Here is a 22,180-nt window from a genome sequence, read left to right as displayed (position 1 = left end):
AACTCAGCCGTGAAGTCATATATATCATCCATTTACTTTCAGATTGTTTCTTGTGATAACTCAGCCATAACTCACTATAACTCAGCCGTCTCATGACCTTTCATTTTCCCGTAAATATTATAACTCAGCCGTAAAGTCATATATATCATCCATTTACTTTCAGATTGTTTCTTGTGATAACTCAGCCATAACTCACTATAACTCAGCCATCACATGACCTTTCGTTTTCCCGTAATGATTATAACTCAGCCGTAAAGCGATATTTTGGCGGAAAACCATCAGTTAACCTAATACTAGACGTGAGCTTTCGTTTTCCTATTGTTTTTCCTTTATATTCTCCTCATTCATATGTCTGACTCTCTTTCATCTCATTCTTCGTTTCTCATATCTACTCCTAAATCACAGATCTGCCTATCTGTTACATCTTCCTATCGACATGGAAGTTGTTCCTCATATCGATGGACAGTTTTTTAGAAATGTCGAAGCGATCATTTGCGCCACTGGTCTGGAGAATATTCCGGTTCTAAACCCTGGTGTGGGTTCCTGGGTTGACAAAACCACTGTTACGTGGTTCAAGTTCCTTCATGTTCTCTCTATCGCGATTGGAGGAATACTTCAACACAACTGGCACCATGTGTGGCCAACGTACCGCTTGATTCCCTTCCACTTTAAGAGACAGTGGTTTCTCCTCCTCGCGGTAAGATCACTAAAACAAACCACCATATTGATATTATTCTATACTCTTATCGTTTATTTCCTTTAATTGTAGCGTAATACACGTGGGATCCAAAGCACACTTTAACGGTCTGGACGCAGTTTAATTTGGTGGCTAGAACGTTATTCAGATCCCAGATGCGTGCTCTCAAGAGGATATGGGCGAGTGGTGGCAATAAACCCGAGATGCTGACTAGCATAGTTTGAAATGATTTGGTCGATATGTTTGAAGAATTTGGCTCAGATTACATCGGTTTCAAAAAGTGATTTTCATTGTACTTTTGTGTCGTCTTCTACATGAACTATGAACTACGAACTATGATTTTGTGTTTTTTGTTTATTTTATTTCGTTTATGTTGTACCTTCATATTATTATAAATCAGTCGTTATTTCGATATCTCAGCCATTACGGAATGATAACTCAACCATAAAGTTCGATAAGTCAACCACAATATTTGATAACTCATCCATCACTTTATCTTAATTATTTACATAACTCAGTCTGAATAACGATAACTCAGCCAACCCTCAAATTAGAATGTGTAAAAATCACTCTAAGTCTATAAATATCCCTTTTTATTGGTTTTAATGATAGTAATATTCATATTTCCATTCTAAATTTAAATTTTGAGTTATAATAATTTTAATATTCAATTGTTGGAAAAATACTTTTAGAAAAATAAAATTCTAAATTCGAATAATAATTATTTAATTATTTGCAATAATATCTTGTGATAAAAAGCTCACTTTTTGAATTTATTATGAGTGTGGATTTGAGTAGCCACAGAATTAGTGATTTTTCGCGCTTTCCTAACAACACTTTTTGTAACATCGAGAGACGTTTTAATACTTATTAGGAATCTAACAGAACAAAAGACCCAGGAAAGAAAGAAGAATCGTTTTCATATTATTGAGAAGACCCTAAACGATAACTCAGCCGTCATAAACTATAACTCAGTCAACCCTCAAATTAGAATGACTAAATAATTGACCAAACCGAACCGAACCGGAAACTATTTTTTCCATTATTTTTGGTTAATTACGGTTATATTCGGCTTGCTATCAGTTATATTAAGTTAATCGACCTAATTTGGATAACATTTGGATTATTTATGGTTATATATTCATCTAACCGACCCATAACCAGAAATAACCAAAACGTAATTTCAAAAAAATTTCAATTTTCAAATGGTTATCATATTAGTATATTCAAATTACCACTTTAAACCAAACACAATATAACCAAAACCAAACTGTTATATTAAAACCCATAATGTTGGAAATATGAACCCTAAACCTCAAACTCTTACCCTTACCCTAACACTAACCCCCAAATGTCATGTTTCGAATGTTTTACACATTTCGATCAGACTGTGTAAACATCAATCTTTGTCTATAATTATTACTTTTTATTGCTTATAATGATTGTAATATTCATTTTTTCATTCTATATTTTAATTTTGAGTTATAATAATTCTAATTTACAAATATTTCATAAGTCAGCCGTTTATGTCGATAACTCAGCCATATCAGTCAATTGTTTGAGAAATACTTTTATTAAAAAAAAATTAAAAATTCAAATTCAAATTTTGAATTCCTGTTAAATAAAAAATCGCTAAAATCTCATTTATTACGCGTGTGGTTCTTAACAATAAACATAATTATTGTTTGCGTCTCCCCAACAACACTTTTTGTATTCTCGAGAATGTATATAATAAATTAATATATCCGTTGCATAACTCAGCCATAACTTTACCATAACTCAGCCAACCCTCAAATTAGAATGACTAAATAACCGACCAAACCGAACCGAACCGTAAACTATTTTTTCCATTATTTTCGGTTAATTACGGTTATATTCGTCTTGCTATAGGTTATATTAAGTTAATCGACCTAATTTGGATAACATTTGAATTATTTATAGTTATATAATCATCTAACTAACCCATAACCGGAAATAACTGAAAAGTAATTTCAAAAAAAATTCAATTTTCAAATGGTTATCATATTAGTATATCCAAATTACCACCTTAAACTAAACACAATATAACCAAAACCAAACTGTTATATTAAAACCCATAATGTTGGAAATATGAATCCTACACCTCAAACCCTAACCCTAACCATAACCCCTAAATGTCATGTTTTGAATGTTTTACACATTTTGATCAGACTGTGTAAAAATCAATCTTTGTTTATAATTATTACTTTTCATTGCTTATAATGATTGTAATATTTATTTTTTAATTCTATATTTTAATTTTGAATTATAATAATTCTAATTTACAAATATTTCATAAGTCAGCCATTTATGTCGATAACTCAGCCATATCAGTCAATTGTTTGAGAAATACTTTTATTTCTTTTATTCACAATTCGAATTCAAATTTTTTAATTAATTTGAATAATATATTGTGAGAAAAGCTAACTTTATGTATTTATTATGTGTGGATCTGAGCAGGCACATAATTAGTGATTTTTTGCGATTCCCTAACAACACTTTTTGTGATATCGAGAGACGTTTTAATTAGATAATTTATTAGAAATCTGACAAAACGAAAGACTCATGAAAGAAAGAAGAATACATACTAATATCTCATAACTCCGTAATTCATAACTCAGCCGTGTGAAGTATATAACTCAGCCGTAACTTAACCGTAAATCAGCCATAACTTTGAAAATAAACAAATCAATGTTTTACATACCCAAGTACAATTCATCTTGAACTGAGCATAGTCACGAACTATCTTTAAAGAGTGTAAATGTGATGGTATCATAATAATGTGCAATGCTTTGCAAAATTTATAGGAAACAAAATTTTTGAATTCTATTTTAAATCTGATTCTGGTCAAGAAACTCTTTGTAAGCAGACGATCCACTGGAAAAGTCACTATCGTAATGGTTATCATCTTCCTTAGAGCATATGATGATAGAAGCATGTTCATGGCAGAGCTTAGATGGCAATGAGCTCCAACAAGCTCCAGCACTCATGGGCCTGAGTGTTATGGACATCATGTCATATGGACACCATATTAATGCGCTTAAAATATGTAACCAAACAGAAAAAGCCAACTCATAACCAAACTGTGTTTAAAAATTTATGTTGTAAAGACTAAAACATGATGCTAAAACACTAAAAGTACATTGACTTGTTTACCAACAGTTCTTGAACCCTCCACAATATTGTTCAAGGAAGACTCACTATGAGCATCTAGAACTGATAAATGCACCTATAACAGCAAAGAAAAAAAAGAAAATCTGATTAGATTAGTCAAAAGCACATTTAAAATATCAGCTAAAGGGAACCAAGTTAATCAAGAAAAATGATAAATAAGAGTCAGACTAACCTAATCATGTTCGTGGCTGATGAGAAATCCCTTAGCCATTCAGCAGCATGTTACCGTTACGTCGTCTGTACGCAAATAGAAACACACCAAAATAAAAAAAAAAGGGATGAATTTAAAATATTTGTTAATTGAAGGGACCAAGTTGTAATCATGAAAACAAACAAGGGTTTAATCGTTTATACACTAATCATTAGTGATTGCAATTATAAACATACCAATATCAGTTTGGTCATTACAGCCATGGAAGACCTGCAAATAAGCAATAGTATCGTGCTTTAGGACAAAGAAAGATGACAACAAATTCAAAAATAAAGTAAGTGGTAGAGCAAAAAAGAAAAGAAAACAAAAGTCACTTACATTATTATAGTAGCGCGCATGTGGAGACCGGAAAGCTCAAACAGGAATTTACAATCCAGTAGGATGAATATTAAGAATAACCTGCAACGAGAATTTGAAAGACCAAACCAAAGAGTGAGTGATACAAGTTGAAGAAACAGTAGTGAAAAACAGGTCAGTATGTGATCAATAAGCTTCACGACAGAGAGTAAGATATCAAACACAGTCTTTAACACACAATAACCGGAGTTACCTTTGTAATGGGAGAACCTAGCTGGCAATGAGCTCTACGGGATGTGCCTTCACCTAATCCAGAAACCATTGAAACTTCTTGTCCCTGATACCAAACAATGAGTTCGTGTGCCAAGTAGCTACATTGAGATGGATGAACCTGAAAACAGTTGAAGCAAATAGAAAAAGTTAACTCTTAACCAACCTGAAATCACATAACAAGAAGATATCATATTAAAGAAAAAGAACCAACGAAAAGCTAACTCAAAAGAAATATTAAGAGACAATTAACGACCTTACAAAATCAGAACCGAGATTAAACAGTGACCAAGCCAAGCCTGCAAAATAAACCCAACATCGTTCAATTCTCAAGGTATGAAATCCAGTATTGAACAAGATCCTTGAAGAGGAACATATCTGCAACAACAGAGCTAAGCAAAAAAAAAGGAGCAAGAGGTGTGAAAGTCTACCAATTTGTTTTCCAGAAACTCTATAACAAGGTTTGCCTGATCTGCAACATAGCTAAGCAAAACAAGGTTTAGTAGAAACAAGTTTTAGTAGTAGTAAGTAACAAGTAAACTAACCTTTTTAATTCTGATTCCACATACCCATAAATTCCTTTTGAATCAGCTCTTGAAAACATGAAATCACAAAAAAGGAAGAAATCATCATAAGCATAAGAAGCAACGAAAAGCTAACTCAAAAGAAAGAAGAGAAAACGTCCTTATAAAATCAGATCCGAAATTAAACAACGACCAAACCATACCTGCAGCAAAAAGACCAATAACATCTCTGCAACAGAGCCATGGATCATCATCTCTTCCTTATCTGCAACAGAGCTAAGCAAACCAAGGAGCAATAGGTGTGAAAGTCTCTCTACCATATTGTTAAGCCTTATCTGCAACAGAGCTAAGCAAACGAGGTTTAGTAGTAAGTAGCAAGTAAACCCAAGTAAGCAAAACAACGCTTAGTAGTAAGTAACAAGTAAACAAACCTTTCAATTCTGATTCCTCAAACCCATTAACTCTTTTAATCAGCTGTTGAAAACCTGAAATCACATAACAAGAAGAAGTCATAATAAAGCAAAGGAACCAACGAAAAGCTAAATCAAAAGAAAGATTAAGATACAATTAACGACCATACAAAATCAGAACCGAAATTAAACGGTGACCAAGCCAAGCCTGCAAAATAAAACCCAACATCATTTAATTTCACCCTAACTAAGAATGAACAAAAAAGAAAAAACAGATAAAAGCATTTGTAAACTGATCAGCTGATTCAGATACATGTACAAGGAAACCCGCTGAAAACAAAGCAAGACGAAAATCATAACCAAGACAATAAAACTAAGTTTTGAGAAAAAAAAAAAAAAAAAAAAAAGAAAAACTAGAGAGAAAATTACATATATAAATAAGTACCTGATGGTAGCTGTAACTCTGACTCTCACGGCTGTATCTGATTTCAAAGGCGGGATCAGATGAGTCTTGCTCACCTCCACCGGCGATTCTGGCTACCTGGATCCGTCGCCGTCGGATCTCCCAGTTTTTTTCTTTCTCCGGGTTATGAACAGTAGAACCTTTTCAGTTAACCTCTCTTTGATATAAACAACAACTGATGTGGTAAAAACTCTTTAGTGATGTGGTAAAAAAAAACGAGGTGTATTTTAATTTGTTAATGTGTATTTTTTTTATTTTTTTATTTAAAATCGAAAAATTAAATCCAAAATGTAAATTGTAATTATATACAGGACACTAAACATTTGAATAATATTTTGAAGATACACTAAACATTTGAATAATATTTAGAAGATTTATACATATGAGTAATAAACCAACATTTTGCAAACCTAAATTTGGTTTTCATGGAGGGACCTTTAAGGGTTTTTCAGAATCTAACTAAATTAATAAAATAGAAAATTACTTAAATCAACTTTTGAACGAAAACTTTATTAAAAATTCTATATGTTTTTGCGTCAAACGTCTCTATATATAGAGACTATATTGACATGGTGCTCAAGGCTAAGAAAAACATAAACTTTACATATTCATAACTGACCCGTGTGGTAGTAATATCGACCGGTTTCAAGCGCCTTTAGTACCGACTAGTATACAAAGTGTACTCTTCACCAAAAAAGTGTACTGGTCGATCTTCATCTTCATTCATTTATTTAGTAGACGCATTTTATTCAATTTCTCTTTCAGAATACCTTATTTTGCCCCAACTGTTTTACAAACCTAAATATACATAAAAATATAAAAAACAGACAAATCCTCATTAGAAAAAACTCAAGAAGTGATATTAAATCGACTATAAAACCGTTAAAAGTATCCATTAACATATAACATAGAATAAATGCAGAAAAAGACTATAAACAAATATTTTCTGAACCTTACCTTCTTGGGGAAGAGAATGAATCTAATTTTTTGTATCTACTATTATGACTCTTCAAAAAAATGTATTTCATTGTAGGGGAAAAAGAAGAAGTATATATCATTGCTTTATGCCTTTATCACTAAACACTACTAATGCATACTCCATAGGCTTTCTTCTACTATTCAAGTTCCTTAAAGCTAAAATAATATACCAACAAAGAAAATAAAAACTATTAAAAAAACAAAAGAAAACAAAATCGTTAAATTTACATCTTATATTCATGTGTTGTGTATTTGATTCGACAAGCGAGTTGGTCCAAATCCTCAAGTCAAATCTCTTAATAAAAAGCTAATTAGTAAGATAGTCCATGCACTTATTTCTGTACGTAGTAGAAGTGGGGCGAAGTTGTTAGAATCTGATAGAATGTTGCGATGGCAAATCCAATTCCATCAAGTTCTTCTCTGCTGACGAGATCCTCAAAGCCACTGACAATTTCAGAAGGCAGTCTAATATAATCATATTTCTTAATTAGATGAGTATTACAACAAATGGTATTCTGGTAAAACCAAGAACAATCACATGATGATACTCATCAAGAAAAACATGTCAACGGAGAAGAAACCATTTTGCCGCGACACAGCAGTTTCATCGGTGGTGAGTGGTCACAAAAAACTTCATGAAGTTGGTTGGATGCTGTGTTGAGCTTAAAGATCCAGTCTTGGTTTATCATGGTGTAAAGAAACATTACAAATTAGACATAAGTGAGCAGACGTGGAAAAGGAGAATGAAGATAGCAGAGGATATCGCCCGCCACTGCTTTAGCTTACCTTCACGGCTTCACACCGCCTTCCCTAGGCCTTTCGTATATAGATTCTTTTGTGTCCTTGGAAAATATTGTTGGATGAAGATGGCGTTACTAAGCTGAATGATTTCTCTCTGTGTGTCTCAACTCAATCCCACAAGCAGAAACATTTGTACAGGTGGAAGGGAATGCCAATATTTGGTTCCATGGAATCTGAATACCTAAAAACTAGTGTCGTCTCCGAGAAAACGGACGTCTTTGTTGCCTTAGGAATGTTGATGCAACACCTTCTAGTCGGAGAAGACAGACTTTGGAAGATTTAGGTAAAAAAGAAGCTGACGGTGAAGGAGAATGAAGATGATGACCTTTTCAATTTAGGCTTTTCAAATTCATGGAAAAGAGAGCCGGAATGGAAGAGATTGCAGATCCCAAAGATGCTAGAAGAGATGGGTGATATTTCAGAGGTAGAGCTTTCTCAAGTGAAAGCTTTCCTAATGCTCTCACAGAGAAGCATTGGTCTTAAAGGGGAAGTACCAACGGCTGTTGAAGTGGTCAAAGAACTAAACAAAATCCAAATATTTCTTCAAAACGACTCTTCTTCTCCTTCAGATGTAACTCAGTTCTGACTCTCCCTAAGACGTTTCTCCCTAACATAAAGGCATTTTGCTAACAAGTATTGTTGCATGGTAAGGTATTTCACCAAATGTTGAACTGCTTTCGGTTCTTCAAACTAAATCCAAGAATGTGCTGTAAATTAGTTACATTCATGTTTGTATTTATTAAGACATTCATTAACAAGCGCCCAGAGCTTTTCTTTTACTTTTGTCACATCTCCCCGTTAGTGCTTTGTGTACGTGTGTTTTGGGTTTGATTGATCCCTTTGTTTTCACGTTTCATTAATGTTATCAAGAGATGTTATGATGATACATGTGAGTCTCGTATCGATAATATTTATATAGACATATAACTCAAGTCGTATAACTATTACATATTCTAAAGTTTACCTAGTAATATCATAAACCATTGTTTCATTATCTACTGTCTAATACATGTTTACACGTTTATTGAACTAATACTTAATCAAGTTTCTTACACACGCTCTTAAATCTTCGTTTGAAGACGATTTCTTTCATGGCCTTTTCCTTACATTTTACTAACAAAATTCAAAAATCAAATTGACAAACACATGATAGCACATGTCAAAAGTGATCAAAACAAGATATGATGCTTCTCAATGATTTTGTTCTTGGGATGTCATGAAGCCTCTAGTTAACAAAGATGCTACCAAGTTCGAGGATTTTTTATTTTCATTTGTTGCATAAGAAAACACCGACTGAGGATTAAAATTAAAAGTTACCAAATGATGAAAAGATGGCTTACATGAAGATCTGTTGAATTATCATCTCTTATCAGCTGCAGCTACAACAACATAAGCTAACAATCAGACTCCAATCCATAACTCACGTCAAAACACATTTATCTCTCTCTAAACCTTGTAGATATCATTATCATCATAAATTCCTGATTCAAATCCGTGTGACTTATAAGTTATAACCAAATAGTATAAATCCACAGCTGCAAAGATAGCCTAACATATACATAAATGTATCCTCCTGGGATCATAGGCTTAAAGACTTCTTGGTTTAAAAGAAATTTGTTAATCGTAAATGCGTCGAGGTCTACCTTTGATTGCTATGGGAGAAGAAGTAAAAGTGGAATCATCTTCTCCTGGCAGGTTGTTGCACTTGTGCGCCTCCGGCCTGTCCACCCGTTGGTTCTTCAGCCATGTTTGATGCTTGGGTTACGGCGTTCATCACAACCAGTCCCAGTGGTATCAAATACATCCACTGCGTATCATATGAAATTTACATCAAGACTTGAACTGAAACAAAAGGATCCATCAAAAGATCTTTATTGTACTCACATATTTCGCCCAAAATGATCTCTCTGGTGGTGGTTCAACTTCTCCCTCTGCATTCTCACTGCCTAGGATCTCCTCAGTGAATATTGGAGTTCTGCGGAATAGTCAGGTGAAGATAAGCTAGAATATTAGTTATTGGGCTAAGCGCTGCTGCGGTGGAAGCAAAGATATTTATTGATATAACTTTATGAACTGACAAAAAGATTTATGGTATCTAGAACACATGTCGAATACAAATCTGCAGCCTCATGCAAAGTTAAGCCATTTATTGCAAAAAAACTACAATAATTGGTCTACCTTGGCGCCTGCTCACTGCTTTTCAGAATTGTGTGTGAATTAAACGACCATTTTGCTGGCTACAGTAAGAAAAAAAGAAAAAAAAGGGAAACATAGATTAGATCGCATAGATAATCGAAGTTAGAAGTTGTTACGAAATGTAACCTTCTTCCATCATAAATATAGGGTTTTAGAATTCAAGTAGACAAGAGATGTAATAGAACCCAAGGTTGGATTCTATCAGAAAATATCACTATTAGGGATGCCTAGAGAGATCAGCAAATCGCCTACTTTGTTTATTAAAGGAAACAGTTAGCTCGAATCAATCCACAACAAAAGACTATCCTTCCATGGAAGGACGCTTACCCTCATATATAGGGCACAAGCTTACAAAAGGGATTTAGACTATGCGGAAAGTCAATTAGAAACACACAAACAAACTCACAACATTCCTCACTCAAAACCACACCCAAAGTCACACTATTATGTAATGTTTCAATTATCATAAGACCATATTCTTACATATCTTATCTTCTTATGGTATTTCCTCAAGAAAGTGTGTAGATCTATCAACATATTATAGAACGCAAATAAAGAGTCCACTTCAGTTGAAAATACATAAGAGGGTGCAATACTGTATCTAGAATATGACTCAAATTATGTTCAATCCCAGAAAGAAGTGGCAAACAAAAAACTATGTCTTTATTATAGTATCTGCATTCATAAATTATCATTACATCAGAATCTAGACCGAAGGCAAGAAGGGATTAGTCTGTGTCCTATTTAATCGCAGTTAGATTTTAAAATAAAAAGAGAAGTTGTGATAATAGACTTCACTTACAAGTTTGAACTGTCTAGGATATTGACACGCCCCAGGAGAACCATAACTGACTGCCAAGATGTTGGCACCTTCCTGCAAGCAGAGACAGTATAGCAAGTAAACTAACCGAGCCAATCACAGATTTGTACCATATTCATAGTCCCAACTTTCTCTGTAATTCACAGAGTAGCATTTAAGGTGCGAACAAAACTGAGCTCACAAATGTTTATATGAAAAACAAAAAGCATTACCATGTGTATAATGAAATGCTCATCCAAGCCATCCCGTGGTAGGCATCTCTGTAATCAGACATATATATATTGTTTTAAAACCAAACACATAATCTGACAGAAAAGCGGGAAACAAAAAGAAAACCAAATACAGAACACAGAGACTTTAACAAATCTAAACAAGTCTAGGTTGTCTTTGTAATAACAAATTTAGATTTGTTATAGAGAACGACTAGTCATTTCATTCGAAACCAATTCTACAAATAACCAATCTCGAAAGAGTAGATTATTACTAGAAAGCTGTAGCCTACTAGGAGTTCAATGAGTGAAACTACATAAACTAATCTTTAATCTAAGAGCAGCCACCGTGGTTACAAAGAGTCCTTTTGTAAAAAGTAGGAAAAAAAAAAAAAAAAAGGTTGACATTGACTTACAGCTCTCACTGATGCAACCACAAACTCTCTCCCCGGTGGAGAGACCACATTAGATGGAAGCCGAATCCGATAAAAGTCATCTCCTTTCAGCAGATTCTACACATAGGTTCCAACAAAAAAAGCATTACATCTCTCTCTATTCCAAGGAAATTAGAGAAACAATTGAAGATACAAAAACAACATTAGAACATTACCTTGAATGCATCTTTCTCTTCAGCAGAAAAATCGTTCCTTGAGAAGCGCAGCTTTGTTAATGTCTGCATCCACACATATCAAAAGTAGTTAATTAGTGAATTAAGTAAGATGTGCTCTCTCTACTCATTATCTTAATCTTAATGAGATTATATCTTCAACTTGCTTGAAGCGATCTATAGATCAAATTCACTTCAGAGCAAAAGCCAATTCCCAGAATTTGCAGGTTAAACTGAATACGATCGATCCAAAATCCTAATATCAATAAACCGAATCTGGAACGATGCGATTTAAAAATCAAAAAAATCAAAAAGCAATCACAAGGTTACCTTTCCGCCATGGCTCCAGGTTTTGAGGCGAGCGGAGAAAGTACCGGCGGGGGAGAAATCAGAGTCGCCGAAGGCATGTTCGAGAGTAAATTGGACTTTGGAATCCAAATCGGTAGGATCTGAGTACCTTCTCCGGATAGTGGGAGACTGTTGCTGCTGCTGCTGCGGCGAAGAAGATGAGGTGTAAAGATCGGTGGAGCGGGGCTTTGCTCCTTCAAGACCAAATTCATCGTCGTCAACGAGGAGCTCGTCTGATTGGAAAGCGATGGATGAAGAGAAGATGAGAAAGGAGAGGAAGAAGACAAGTGTGAGCTTCGCCATTGTTTCCGGCGATGGAGGGTTTCTTCTGTGTGCGTAGATCAGAAGAGGGTCGCGGAGTCGATATATCTCGGACTAGGGCCGGGCATTCGGGTAACTCGTTCGGGTTCGGGTATTATCCATTCGGATTCGGATAAACGGGTTTAGAAAAATAGAACCCATTGGATATTTTTAGATATATGGGTTTGGTTCGGTTTGGGTACTATCGGGTTCGGATCGGTTTGGATTACAAATTTTAGAACTCGATTAGTACCCGAACTACCGGGTACCCGAAAAAATATAATTAAATTTAAATAAATTTAGTTAAATTTTGACTAACATAACAAAATATTTTAGATATTTTGATTATTTTTGATATTTAGGTATAAAACTAAATGAAATATTCAAAATTATAATCATAATTTTGGGGTAATTGCATTATATTAATGATAAATATTATAAATATATTTATATGTTCGGGTTTAATGGGTACCCAAACGAGTACCGAGTATTATCCAATCCTAACCCGAACATACGGGTATTAGAAAATAGAACCCAATAGGGTTTTATAGGCAAACTTGTACCCAACCCGAATCCGGTTTTTCGGATCGGGTTCCAGGTTGGGTATTCGGGTATGGTTTTTATGTCGAGGTCAATCTCGGATGATCGAATTTTGCAAGTTTTTGAGTTTTCACGAAACAAAATTAATTTCCTAAATAAATTGAAGAAGACAAAAAATAAAAGCTTTTATCCCAAATACTATATTGTACTAAACGAAATATATATATATATATATATATATATATATTATTTGGGGCATATTGTTGTTATTCTAAATTTTGTTTTACAACAACATTCGTCCATCATACTACAACACGGAACAAATTTTTTTATATAAATTTTAAATTTGTTAAAGTGAGTTAAAATTTGTTATTTGTAATACATAAATTAAGTGTATCGAATTTTAGTTTGGTTTTAGTTTGGTCTCATCACGTTCCGTTCCGTTCCATTTCATCTCGTCTGTCACGTCTCATTCATTCCTGTCCCATAAAACTTTTTAATTCTCATAACCATTCTCTATAATAATTCATTAATAACCTATAATACAATTTTAATTAGAAAAATTTGGCTAAAATGTTTAGACAAAATACAAGAATTCTCCATTTGAATATTTAATTTACATTAGTGAATATTCTTCTAATATATCAATGATTATGAATCGAAGGTGTAATTAAGATATTATAGTTTATGTTTTCATAAAATATTGATTATTATTTTTAGTTTGATTGCGATTAATAAGAAAATTAGGTAGAGTTGATTGTTTCTATAAAATAAAATTTGAATTTATGTATAACATTTAAACCGAAATTTACGGCATTTGCTTCTATAACGATTAAACTGAATTTATGTATAACTGTAGTTTTTATTTTAAAAATTGAATTTAGGTAAAATTAATGAATTTCTAAACTTAATATTAAATGTGAATGACATTGATTGCAAATAACTTCAAACTCCAAGGTTTTTCCAAATGTACTTAGAAAATGTATATATAGTAAATTGGGGTAAAAAAAATTCAAATTAGTATACATTGCTCTTAGAATTTTCAAGTCTCATAGCTGTCCTGTTTCATCTCAAATTAGTATATATTACTCTTAGAATTTTTAAGTCTCATAACCGTCTCGGTTCATCAATTGAGTTAAAACAATTCAAAAACTCTCTGAATATTTTCAAAAATATTCAAAATTCTCAAAATACACATCTCAGAGTAGTTCATTATCTATAACATAGTCAATTCTTACCCAAACTATTTAAAATTTAAGAAATGAATTTACTAACCCATCTTTTTTTATTCCGTACGAGTAATGTTATCCAAAATTTATGTGACAAACATCCTCATAAAAAATAGCTTTAACGTACCTGTTAGTACAAACATCCTGTTTTAGTTTGTTTAAGGATCTTACACACCTCATTACATTCATTCTGTTTTCTACTTCATGTTTTTATATCAACCATATATAACGATGATATATATTTTATTTTATCAAAGTGTCAACATTATTCAAAGATATAGGAGGGATTTATTTGTTATACACTAAAAGTTTTCACATAAGTAGACTATTTCACAAATTGTAAATACTGAATCGTCTATTTTCCAAATTACTTTTGGAGAGCATCCATTTTCTTGCAAAGTCATATATTACTAGGTTATACATTAATTTGGAAAATGGATTACTTATTATTATAGTAAATTCATAATCCTCGTAGCTTCAATTCCCACCCGAATTTAGAAGCGTACCATACCAGCTTTGCGCTTCATAATGAATGTCTTAATCTATATAATAATAACAATCCGAATAAATACGACCAACAGCTGTGTTTTTTCAATCGTACCTTTTGGATATTTTTTGAAAAGTTGTGATGAATCATTGAAACAGTTTTTTATGGAAAGTTACAACTGTTCACTGTAAAGTTGTGTTGATTGAAACATTCATATCTTTTGAAATCTATATATATTTGTTTGTTTGAATTGTTTTCATTTTTTTTGCCATGACACAAAATCAACTAAAATTTCAATCTCAACGATTTATACATTTTTCTAAATTATTTTATAGCATTCATTCTTTTAAAAGTCAAGAAATTCTTCTAATTCTTGATTTAACAAAAGATTTTTGGAATGATGAATCTAATTTACATCTTTTAGTTAATTTTAAATATAAATGTTTAATGAAAATACCTAGAGTGTTTTTCCAATAGTTAGATAAATTACATAGTGAGTTTTTGGATTTGACTTTTCAATATGGTAACAATCCGAAAAAATGCCACCAAAGGTTGTGTTTTTCGATTGTACCTTTTGGATAATCTTCCAAAAAATCTGTAGAAGATTTAAATTATGTGTTTAACAAAAAGTTGTGATTCTATTCGAATATTCATATCTTTTGAAATCTATATATTTGTCTGTTTGAACTGTTTTTATTTTTTTTGTCATGATACAAAATAATATAAAATTTCAATCTCAACGGTTTTTACAGATCTCTAGATTATTCTCTAGCATTCATTCTTTTAAAATAAGAAATTTCTTCAATTCTTGATTTAACAAAAGATTTTTGGAATGATGAATCTAATTTACAACTTTTAGTTAATTTTATATAAAAAATTAATGAAAATACATATATATATAATAGCAATCCGAATAAATGCCACCAAAGTTGTGTTTTTTCAATCGTACATTTTGGATAATTTTCCAAAAAAATCTGTAAAAAATTAAATTGTGTGTTTTTCACAAAGTTGCGATTGTTCATTATAACGGTTTTTTGTAAAGTTGCAAATGTTCATTGTAGAGTTGTGTCTATTCGAATATTCGTATCTTTTGAAATCTATATATATTTTTTGTTTGAACTATTTTCATTTTTTTGCCATGACACCAAATAATATAAAATTTCAATCTCAACGTTTTTTACGGCTCTCTAAATTATTCTCTAGCATTAATTATTTTAAAAGTAAAAAGATTCCTCCAATATTGATTTAACAAAAGATTTTTGGAATGATGAATCTAATTACAACTTTTAGTTAATTTTATACCTAGAGTCTTTTTCGAAGAGTTAAATGGATTATATAATAAGCTTTTGAATTTGACTTTTGAATATTGTAATAAAGATGTCTTCTATTTAAAAGCAGTTTATATGAGTTCGTAGGTATAATCAAGTGCACACACAACAGTTGCAATTTTTCGTAGTACCTTTTCGTAAAAAAATGTTTTTATTTGTTTTTTTTTTAAATTCAAACGGTTGTATCTGTTCATTGTAGAGTTGTGTCTTTTCACTATATTTTATTTATATTTTTTCATCACAACTTTTCGTTTTAATAGGTATGTCTATTTAAATAGTCATGCTTTTTGAACTCTCTTTATATTTGTCTCTTCATCACTAATTAACAAGTTCGTTGAAACAAATTTTCCATTTTATGTTGAGTCTAGATAATTGAATATATTCTATAATCTAACTTAAATTTTAGAAATGATTATAGCAATAGAGAAATTTTATACAATTTAATTTTAAATTTACAGTTGTGTCTATTTATCTTAACTTTCCATTAAAAAAATATTTTAATATTTAAAAATAATAATAACAATCTGAATAAATAAGAACAACAATTGAGACTTTTTGTAGTACTTTTTTGTAAAAAATTGGTTTTATTTGATTTTTTTTAAAACTCAAACAGTTGTATTTGTTCATTGTAAAGTTGTGTCTTTTCAAGAGGCAGTCCATTCGATGCGTAAGAAAAAAGGAAGGAAGGGTTGGATGCTCTTCAAGTTGGACTTGGAGAAGGCTTATGATCGAATCAGGTGGGATTTCTTGGAAGATACTTTACACGCTGCTGGTTTGGAGGAGGGGTTGGTGTATAGGATCCTCCGGTGTGTTAAGCAACCTTCAATGTCTATACTCTAGAATGGTGAGCAAACAGAGGCATTCACACCGTCAAGGGGACTTAGACAGGGAGATCCTTTATCCCCATATCTCTTTGTTTTATGTTTGGAGCGTCTTTGTCACTTGATAGAGAACTCAATCATTGCTGGTGACTGGAAGCCTATTAGCTTGTCGCGTGGGGGCCCTAAGTTATCTCATATATGCTTCGCCGATGACTTAATACTATTTGCGGAAGCTTCAGTCTCTCAGGTAAAAGTGATCAGACGGGTGTTGGAGAGGTTCTGTGTAGCGTCGGGGCAGAAGGTGAGTTTGGAGAAGTCAAAAATATTCTTCTCAGGGAATGTTTCAAGGGATTTGGGGAAGTTAATAACTGATGAAAGCGGGATTCAGTCAACCATGGATCTGGGGAAGTATCTTGGTATGCCTGTTATGCAAAAGAGAATTAACAAAGGCACTTTTGGGGAGGTGCTTCAAAGAGTTACATCGCGTTTAGCAGGTTGGAAAGGAAAGTGTCTAAGTATGGCGGGCAGATTAACTTTGACGAAGTCCGTTCTGTTGTCGATCCCTGTTCACACAATGAGTACTATCATGTTACCAAAATCAGTGCTAGATGCCCTTGATAAAGTAGCACGGGACTTTTTATGGGGCAGTTCTCCGGGAAAGAGGAAGCATCATTTGATCGCTTGGGATCGGGTTTGCTTGCCCAAAGCAGAAGGGGGCTTGGGGATCAGAAAGTCACATGACATGAATAAAGCACTTCTGGCTAAAGTTGGTTGGCGTTTGTTAGGAAATAAAAGTAGTTTGTGGGCAAAGATACTGCGTCAAAAGTATAATGTCAAGTGTATTCGGGATCACACTTGGATGGGAGCAAAAAAACCAGGGTCCTCACCTGACAAAGCGTGAAGGTTAGGTTACGTGATGTGATTGTCTGTGGTATCCGATGGATTGTGGGGAATGTTCGGGATATTTTCTTTTGGGAGGATAAATGGTTATCGAACAAAGCTCTACTGGAGAATACCATTACAGATGTCCTGCCTGCACTTAGGGTAGCACGTGTCCAAGAATTTTGGTGTGATGAGTATGGCTGGTCGCTGTCGCGACTGTCGCCATTCTTGCTCCCACACATTCAACTAGAGTTAGCAGCTTTGGTGGTTGATAATGGGTCTGGTGCGCAGGATAGACTGTCCTGGGGGGAGACATCCGATGGTAAATTTACATTGTCGTCTGCATATTCTTTATTGGCGGTAGATTCATGGCCTCGACTAAACATGTCTAGCTTCTATGCTCATATTTGGAAGGTTATCGCTCCCGAGAGGGTAAAAATGTTTTTATGGCTGGTGGCTCATCAGGTTATCATGACGAATGCAGAGACACATCACCGCCATTTGAGCGACACGAATGTTTGTCAGGTATGCAAGGGGGGGGGGGGTGTAGAAACAATTATACATGTGTTACGAGATTGTCCGTCCATTGCTGGTCTATGGCGACGAGTGGTACCAAGACGGCTGCGACAGCGGTTCTTTAATAGTTCTCTGTTGGAGTGGCTGTCGGGAAACTTGAAAATGGGGAAGGTAGTAGCAGGTTGCAAATGGTCGACTTTGTTCGCTATGGGGTTGTGGTGGAGCTGGAAGTGGCGGTGTGGGAGTGTCTTTGGGGAATATAGTCGGTGCAGGGATAAGATTCGCTTTGTTAAGGACCTGTCGCAGGAGGTTAGTAAACCTCATTCACATAGCCGCGAGGGACCTGACAAGGTTGTACGGGTGGAGAGATTGGTAGCTTCGAAACGACCGTGTTATGGATGGGTGAAGCTAAATACTGATGGGGCTTCTCATGGTAATCCAGGATTGGCAACGGCTGGAGGGGTACTGCGGAATCAAGGTGGAGAGTGGTGCGGAGGTTTTGCTCTAAAAAAAATTGGGATATGCTCCGCTCCTTTGGCAGAGCTTTGGGGAGTTTACCATGGGTTATATTTAGCATGGGGAAGAATATTCGGAGGTTGGAGCTGGAGGTAGACTCTGAGATTGTGGTAGATTTTTTATTGACAAGGATTAGTGATTCACACCCTCTGTCCTTCCTGGTGCGGATGTGCCATGGCTTTTTATCAAGGGACTGGATAGTCCGGATTTCACATGTTTATAGGGAAGCTAACTGTCTAGCTGATGGGTTGGCCAACTATGCTTTTACTTTACCGTTTGGTTTACATTTGTTAGGTTCTGCTCCGGCTGATGTAGCTTTGATTGTAAGGGATGATGTTCGCGGGACTACGTTCCCCCGATGCACCCGCTTGTAGTTTCACTTTTTAAGTTTAATAATACTGGGGGACTTTGTCTCCCCCTCCCTCACCAAAAAAAAAAGTTGTGTCTTTTCACTATATTTTATTCATATTTTTTCATCACAATTTTTCGTTCTAATAGGTGTGTCTATTTAAATAGTCATATATTTTGAACTCTCTATATATTTGTCTCTTCATCAATAACTAACAAATCATTTTTGTTGAAACAAATTTTTCATTTTATGTTAAATCTAAATAATTTGAATATTAATATCTAATATTCAATGTTATTCTATAATCTAACTAAAATTTTAGAAATGATTATAGTAATATAGAAATTTGATAAAACTTAATATAGAATTTACAGTTGTGTCTATTTATCATAACGTTTCGTTAAAAATTATTTTAATATTTAAAATTTATTTTATTTTGTTCTTAAGAGTTGTGTATTTTAATTTTAATTTTACATTAATACTGTTTCACTCATTATTAAATATATTTTTAATTATAGTTATTTAATAGAAAATTACATTACTCATATAGCCATTAGTTCAATATTCTCAGTAAGGATCAAGCTCTTTACCATAATTCTTCATTAAAATATATTTTTTTTTCTATAAAACCGAAACCAGCTCAACATAATTCCTCTACAAGCAACAACGCATCTCAGTGAGAGCATTATGAAGGCTTTCATTTGAGAAAGCTCATGCTCTGAAATTTCACCCATCATTTCTAGCATTTCTGGATCTGCGACCTCATCCATCCTTCGCTCTTCCCTGAATTTGAACCATCTAAAATAAGACGGATAAGCCGTCCTCCACATGGTTGCATAGTCATCATCATCCCTTTCACCATCACCACCAGCTTCTTCTTAAAATTGTCTTCTCCGATCATTGATCTCCGATAAGAGTTATTATCATCATCATAATCATCATCATCCCCTTCACCGTCAGATTCTCCTTCTTTTCCATAAACATTAAAATTCCGTAATATTTCTTCTCCTATTAGAAACGTTAGCATTAACATTCCAGTGGCCAAGACATTCGTTTCCTCGGAGGCTACGAGATCTCTAAAGTATTTCTCGTCAATGTAACCAAATCTTCCCCGTACATTACATTATCAACCTTGACAAATGTTTCTCCTTTTGGGATTAAGACGCAGTGAGAGAAATCATTCAGCTTAGCGACGCCATCTTCATCCACAAAGACTCATACACCTATATACGAAAGGCCTAGGAAAGGCTGTGTGAAGCAGTGGCGATATCCTCTGCTATGTTCATTCTCCTTTTCCACGGCTCTTTACTTATCTCTAAGTTGTCATATTTCTTAACACCAGAATAAACCATGACTGGAGATTCGGACTCATCCAACCAATTTCATAAAGTTTTTGACACCACTCAACATCGTTGATACTGCTATGTCCCGGCAAAACATTTCCTCTCGGTTCTCGGCAAATTTGGACCTGAATAAAACTCTCTTGATGAGAATTTTGTGATGGTTCTCGGTTTTACCTGAATACCATCTCTAGTGAGACTCATCTAATTCAGAAACACGGTTGGACTTGCTGAAATTGTCGGTGGCTTTTAAGATCTCATCAGCAGAGAAGAATTTGATGGGATTGGATTTGCCATCGCAACATTCGATCAGCTCTTCTAACAACTTTGCCCCTCTGCCTCCTGCTAACGTTTGCTTCGTATTCCTCTTCCTCCCCCTCCAACCCATCTCTAAACCCAAAGAAAAACACAAAAAAATACTTTACTTTGAAAACAATTGAACCAGAGGATTCAAGACCTCACACGACTCGTAGACGAAATGGGATTATTCAGTTCTTGTTGACTATTCAATGCTCGCGTAAAATAGCAATGGAAAGGGAGTGTATTAAAGATTTTTCTAGCTAAAAGCACAAGATTTAAGAAATCATAAATGTTTTGTTATTTTTACATATAAAATATATGATTAAAAATTTATTCAAAAAAATTAACCAATTGACAAAAAAGACTAGAAAATACAAATGGTCATCTTCTTATAATTAAAAGAGGAGTACATTTATAAAATTGTCTGAAATGTTGGTTATATATACATCAATTGCCACTCAATTAATGCATAAAGGAAAACATTTTTTGAAATTGAAAAGGGTAAATTGGTGATAAAATAATTTGAAACCAAATACCCGATCCAGTAAGGATTAGGTCCGCGTGTTTATCCGTTTTTCAAATGGGGCTCCGCGATTTTGTTCTTCAACCAGATTCTGTAAAAAGTAAGAATCTATTTAAAGACATAAAATTGATTACACATGACCTAAACTACTTTTTTCTCCTTTCGATCGACGTCTTCCCATATCCCCCTTTCATATATAAGTTTCTTTTTTTTCTTTGTACTTCCTCCCTTGACAATCTATCGCGGGTTGTTGAGTTTGTGGAATGTATCGTTTCTTGGATATCCTGCCAGGGTAAGAACTGACTCCTTTAACATCAAGCTGAAATTTATATCTCAGATTAAGATGTTCATCCTCCACTAACACCCTTTTTTTCTCAGGCCATCTTACATTACTGTCAAGCCCTTGAGAAATTCGCTCGACACATTCAACAGGCATGTGAATTGGGTTTCCCTTTTGTCTCCTTAATCTTGGCACTCTCATATCTATATTTTTCAAAGAAATTGTTGGGATATTAACGGAACAATATATCCATCTCAGGTTAGTATGGAGAGTAATGGAAAGGGAGTCTCAAGTGATAGTCAGCCTCTCCCGTATGAGACTGGTGATGAGGTTGATTTTGGTGAACCTCGAACAAAGGGTCAACACAGCTTTTATCAACTAATTTCACCAGGTATTTGATACATATATATATTTTTTTTAACTAGAAATTTGGATATGGGTTTTAGCATCTTCACAACGCATGATAAGTTAATGAAAAATGCACTGAATATTTCATAGTGATGTTTTAGGAACATGCAATCCTTTGTGAATAATGTAAATAACATCAAATATATTAAAAACCAAATATATGATCATCTTTGTTTTTTAAAAATATAGTATAACATTGAAATGGTTTAAACCGAAAAGTGATGTTAATAGCATGACAGGTTTGGTTAATTAGTATGAGTTGTTTGGTTACATGAGACCTATTAGTTAAACTAAAGTGAGTTGGGTAGATGAGACTACGGGTCTAAATATTTCAATCA

At 33.9% G+C, this 22,180-nt stretch overlaps 2 protein-coding genes and 2 pseudogenes across 53 annotated transcripts; 1 reads left to right on the top strand and 3 right to left on the bottom strand.

Annotated features, from left to right (window-relative positions):
- Positions 1-3,365: 3,365 nt before the first annotated feature.
- Positions 3,366-6,862, bottom strand: LOC104701120 (diaminopimelate decarboxylase 1, chloroplastic-like). Of its 50 annotated transcripts, none has more exons than XR_015562038.1 (13): positions 6,047-6,263; positions 5,772-5,809; positions 5,623-5,676; positions 5,395-5,526; positions 5,213-5,260; positions 5,099-5,150; positions 4,924-4,966; positions 4,651-4,788; positions 4,419-4,499; positions 4,277-4,310; positions 4,062-4,126; positions 3,872-3,944; positions 3,366-3,709 (listed from the first exon to the last, which is right to left on the bottom strand). XR_015562038.1 is itself a non-coding variant. In XM_087458750.1 (13 exons), exons 4-8 carry the CDS (start codon positions 5,433-5,435, stop codon positions 4,704-4,706), a joined length of 258 nt encoding a protein of 85 aa, XP_087314876.1. In that variant the 5' UTR covers positions 5,436-5,537; positions 5,623-5,676; positions 5,772-5,809; positions 6,047-6,862; the 3' UTR covers positions 3,366-3,754; positions 3,872-3,944; positions 4,062-4,126; positions 4,277-4,310; positions 4,419-4,499; positions 4,651-4,703. The 50 variants fall into 50 exon arrangements, 40 of the variants coding, with proteins under 40 accessions (XP_087314876.1, XP_087314873.1, XP_087314857.1 ...); XR_015562039.1 differs by having other exon boundaries at positions 3,366-3,754; positions 5,237-5,260; XR_015562036.1 differs by having other exon boundaries at positions 5,237-5,260.
- Positions 6,863-7,081: 219 nt separating this feature from the next.
- On the top strand, positions 7,082-8,126 carry LOC109125438 (putative inactive receptor-like protein kinase At1g65250 pseudogene; annotated as a pseudogene).
- Positions 8,127-8,951: 825 nt separating this feature from the next.
- On the bottom strand, positions 8,952-12,469 carry LOC104701119 (uncharacterized). 3 transcript variants are annotated; one of them, XM_010416762.3, is made up of 9 exons: positions 12,006-12,469; positions 11,679-11,741; positions 11,485-11,580; positions 11,072-11,119; positions 10,842-10,913; positions 10,022-10,080; positions 9,728-9,818; positions 9,487-9,650; positions 8,952-9,222 (listed from the first exon to the last, which is right to left on the bottom strand). In XM_010416762.3, the coding sequence occupies exons 1-8, from the start codon at positions 12,324-12,326 to the stop codon at positions 9,522-9,524; spliced, it is 879 nt and encodes a 292-aa protein (XP_010415064.1). In that variant the 5' UTR covers positions 12,327-12,469; the 3' UTR covers positions 8,952-9,222; positions 9,487-9,521. The 3 variants fall into 3 exon arrangements, with proteins under 3 accessions (XP_010415064.1, XP_010415065.1, XP_010415066.1); XM_010416763.3 differs by having other exon boundaries at positions 8,952-9,324; positions 12,006-12,430; XM_010416764.3 differs by having other exon boundaries at positions 8,952-9,216; positions 12,006-12,430.
- A 7,107-nt stretch (positions 12,470-19,576) lies between these two features.
- On the bottom strand, positions 19,577-20,849 carry LOC109125533 (inactive serine/threonine-protein kinase ZRK12-like; annotated as a pseudogene).
- Between the last annotated feature and the right edge of the window lie 1,331 nt (positions 20,850-22,180).

This window comes from Camelina sativa, chromosome 7 (assembly GCF_030686135.1).
Source record: "Camelina sativa cultivar CO46 ecotype springtype chromosome 7, ASM3068613v1".
NCBI classification, from domain to species: domain Eukaryota; kingdom Viridiplantae; phylum Streptophyta; class Magnoliopsida; order Brassicales; family Brassicaceae; genus Camelina; species Camelina sativa.
Note: the sequence above shows the minus strand (reverse complement) of the source record. Positions and strands in the feature narration are given on the sequence as shown.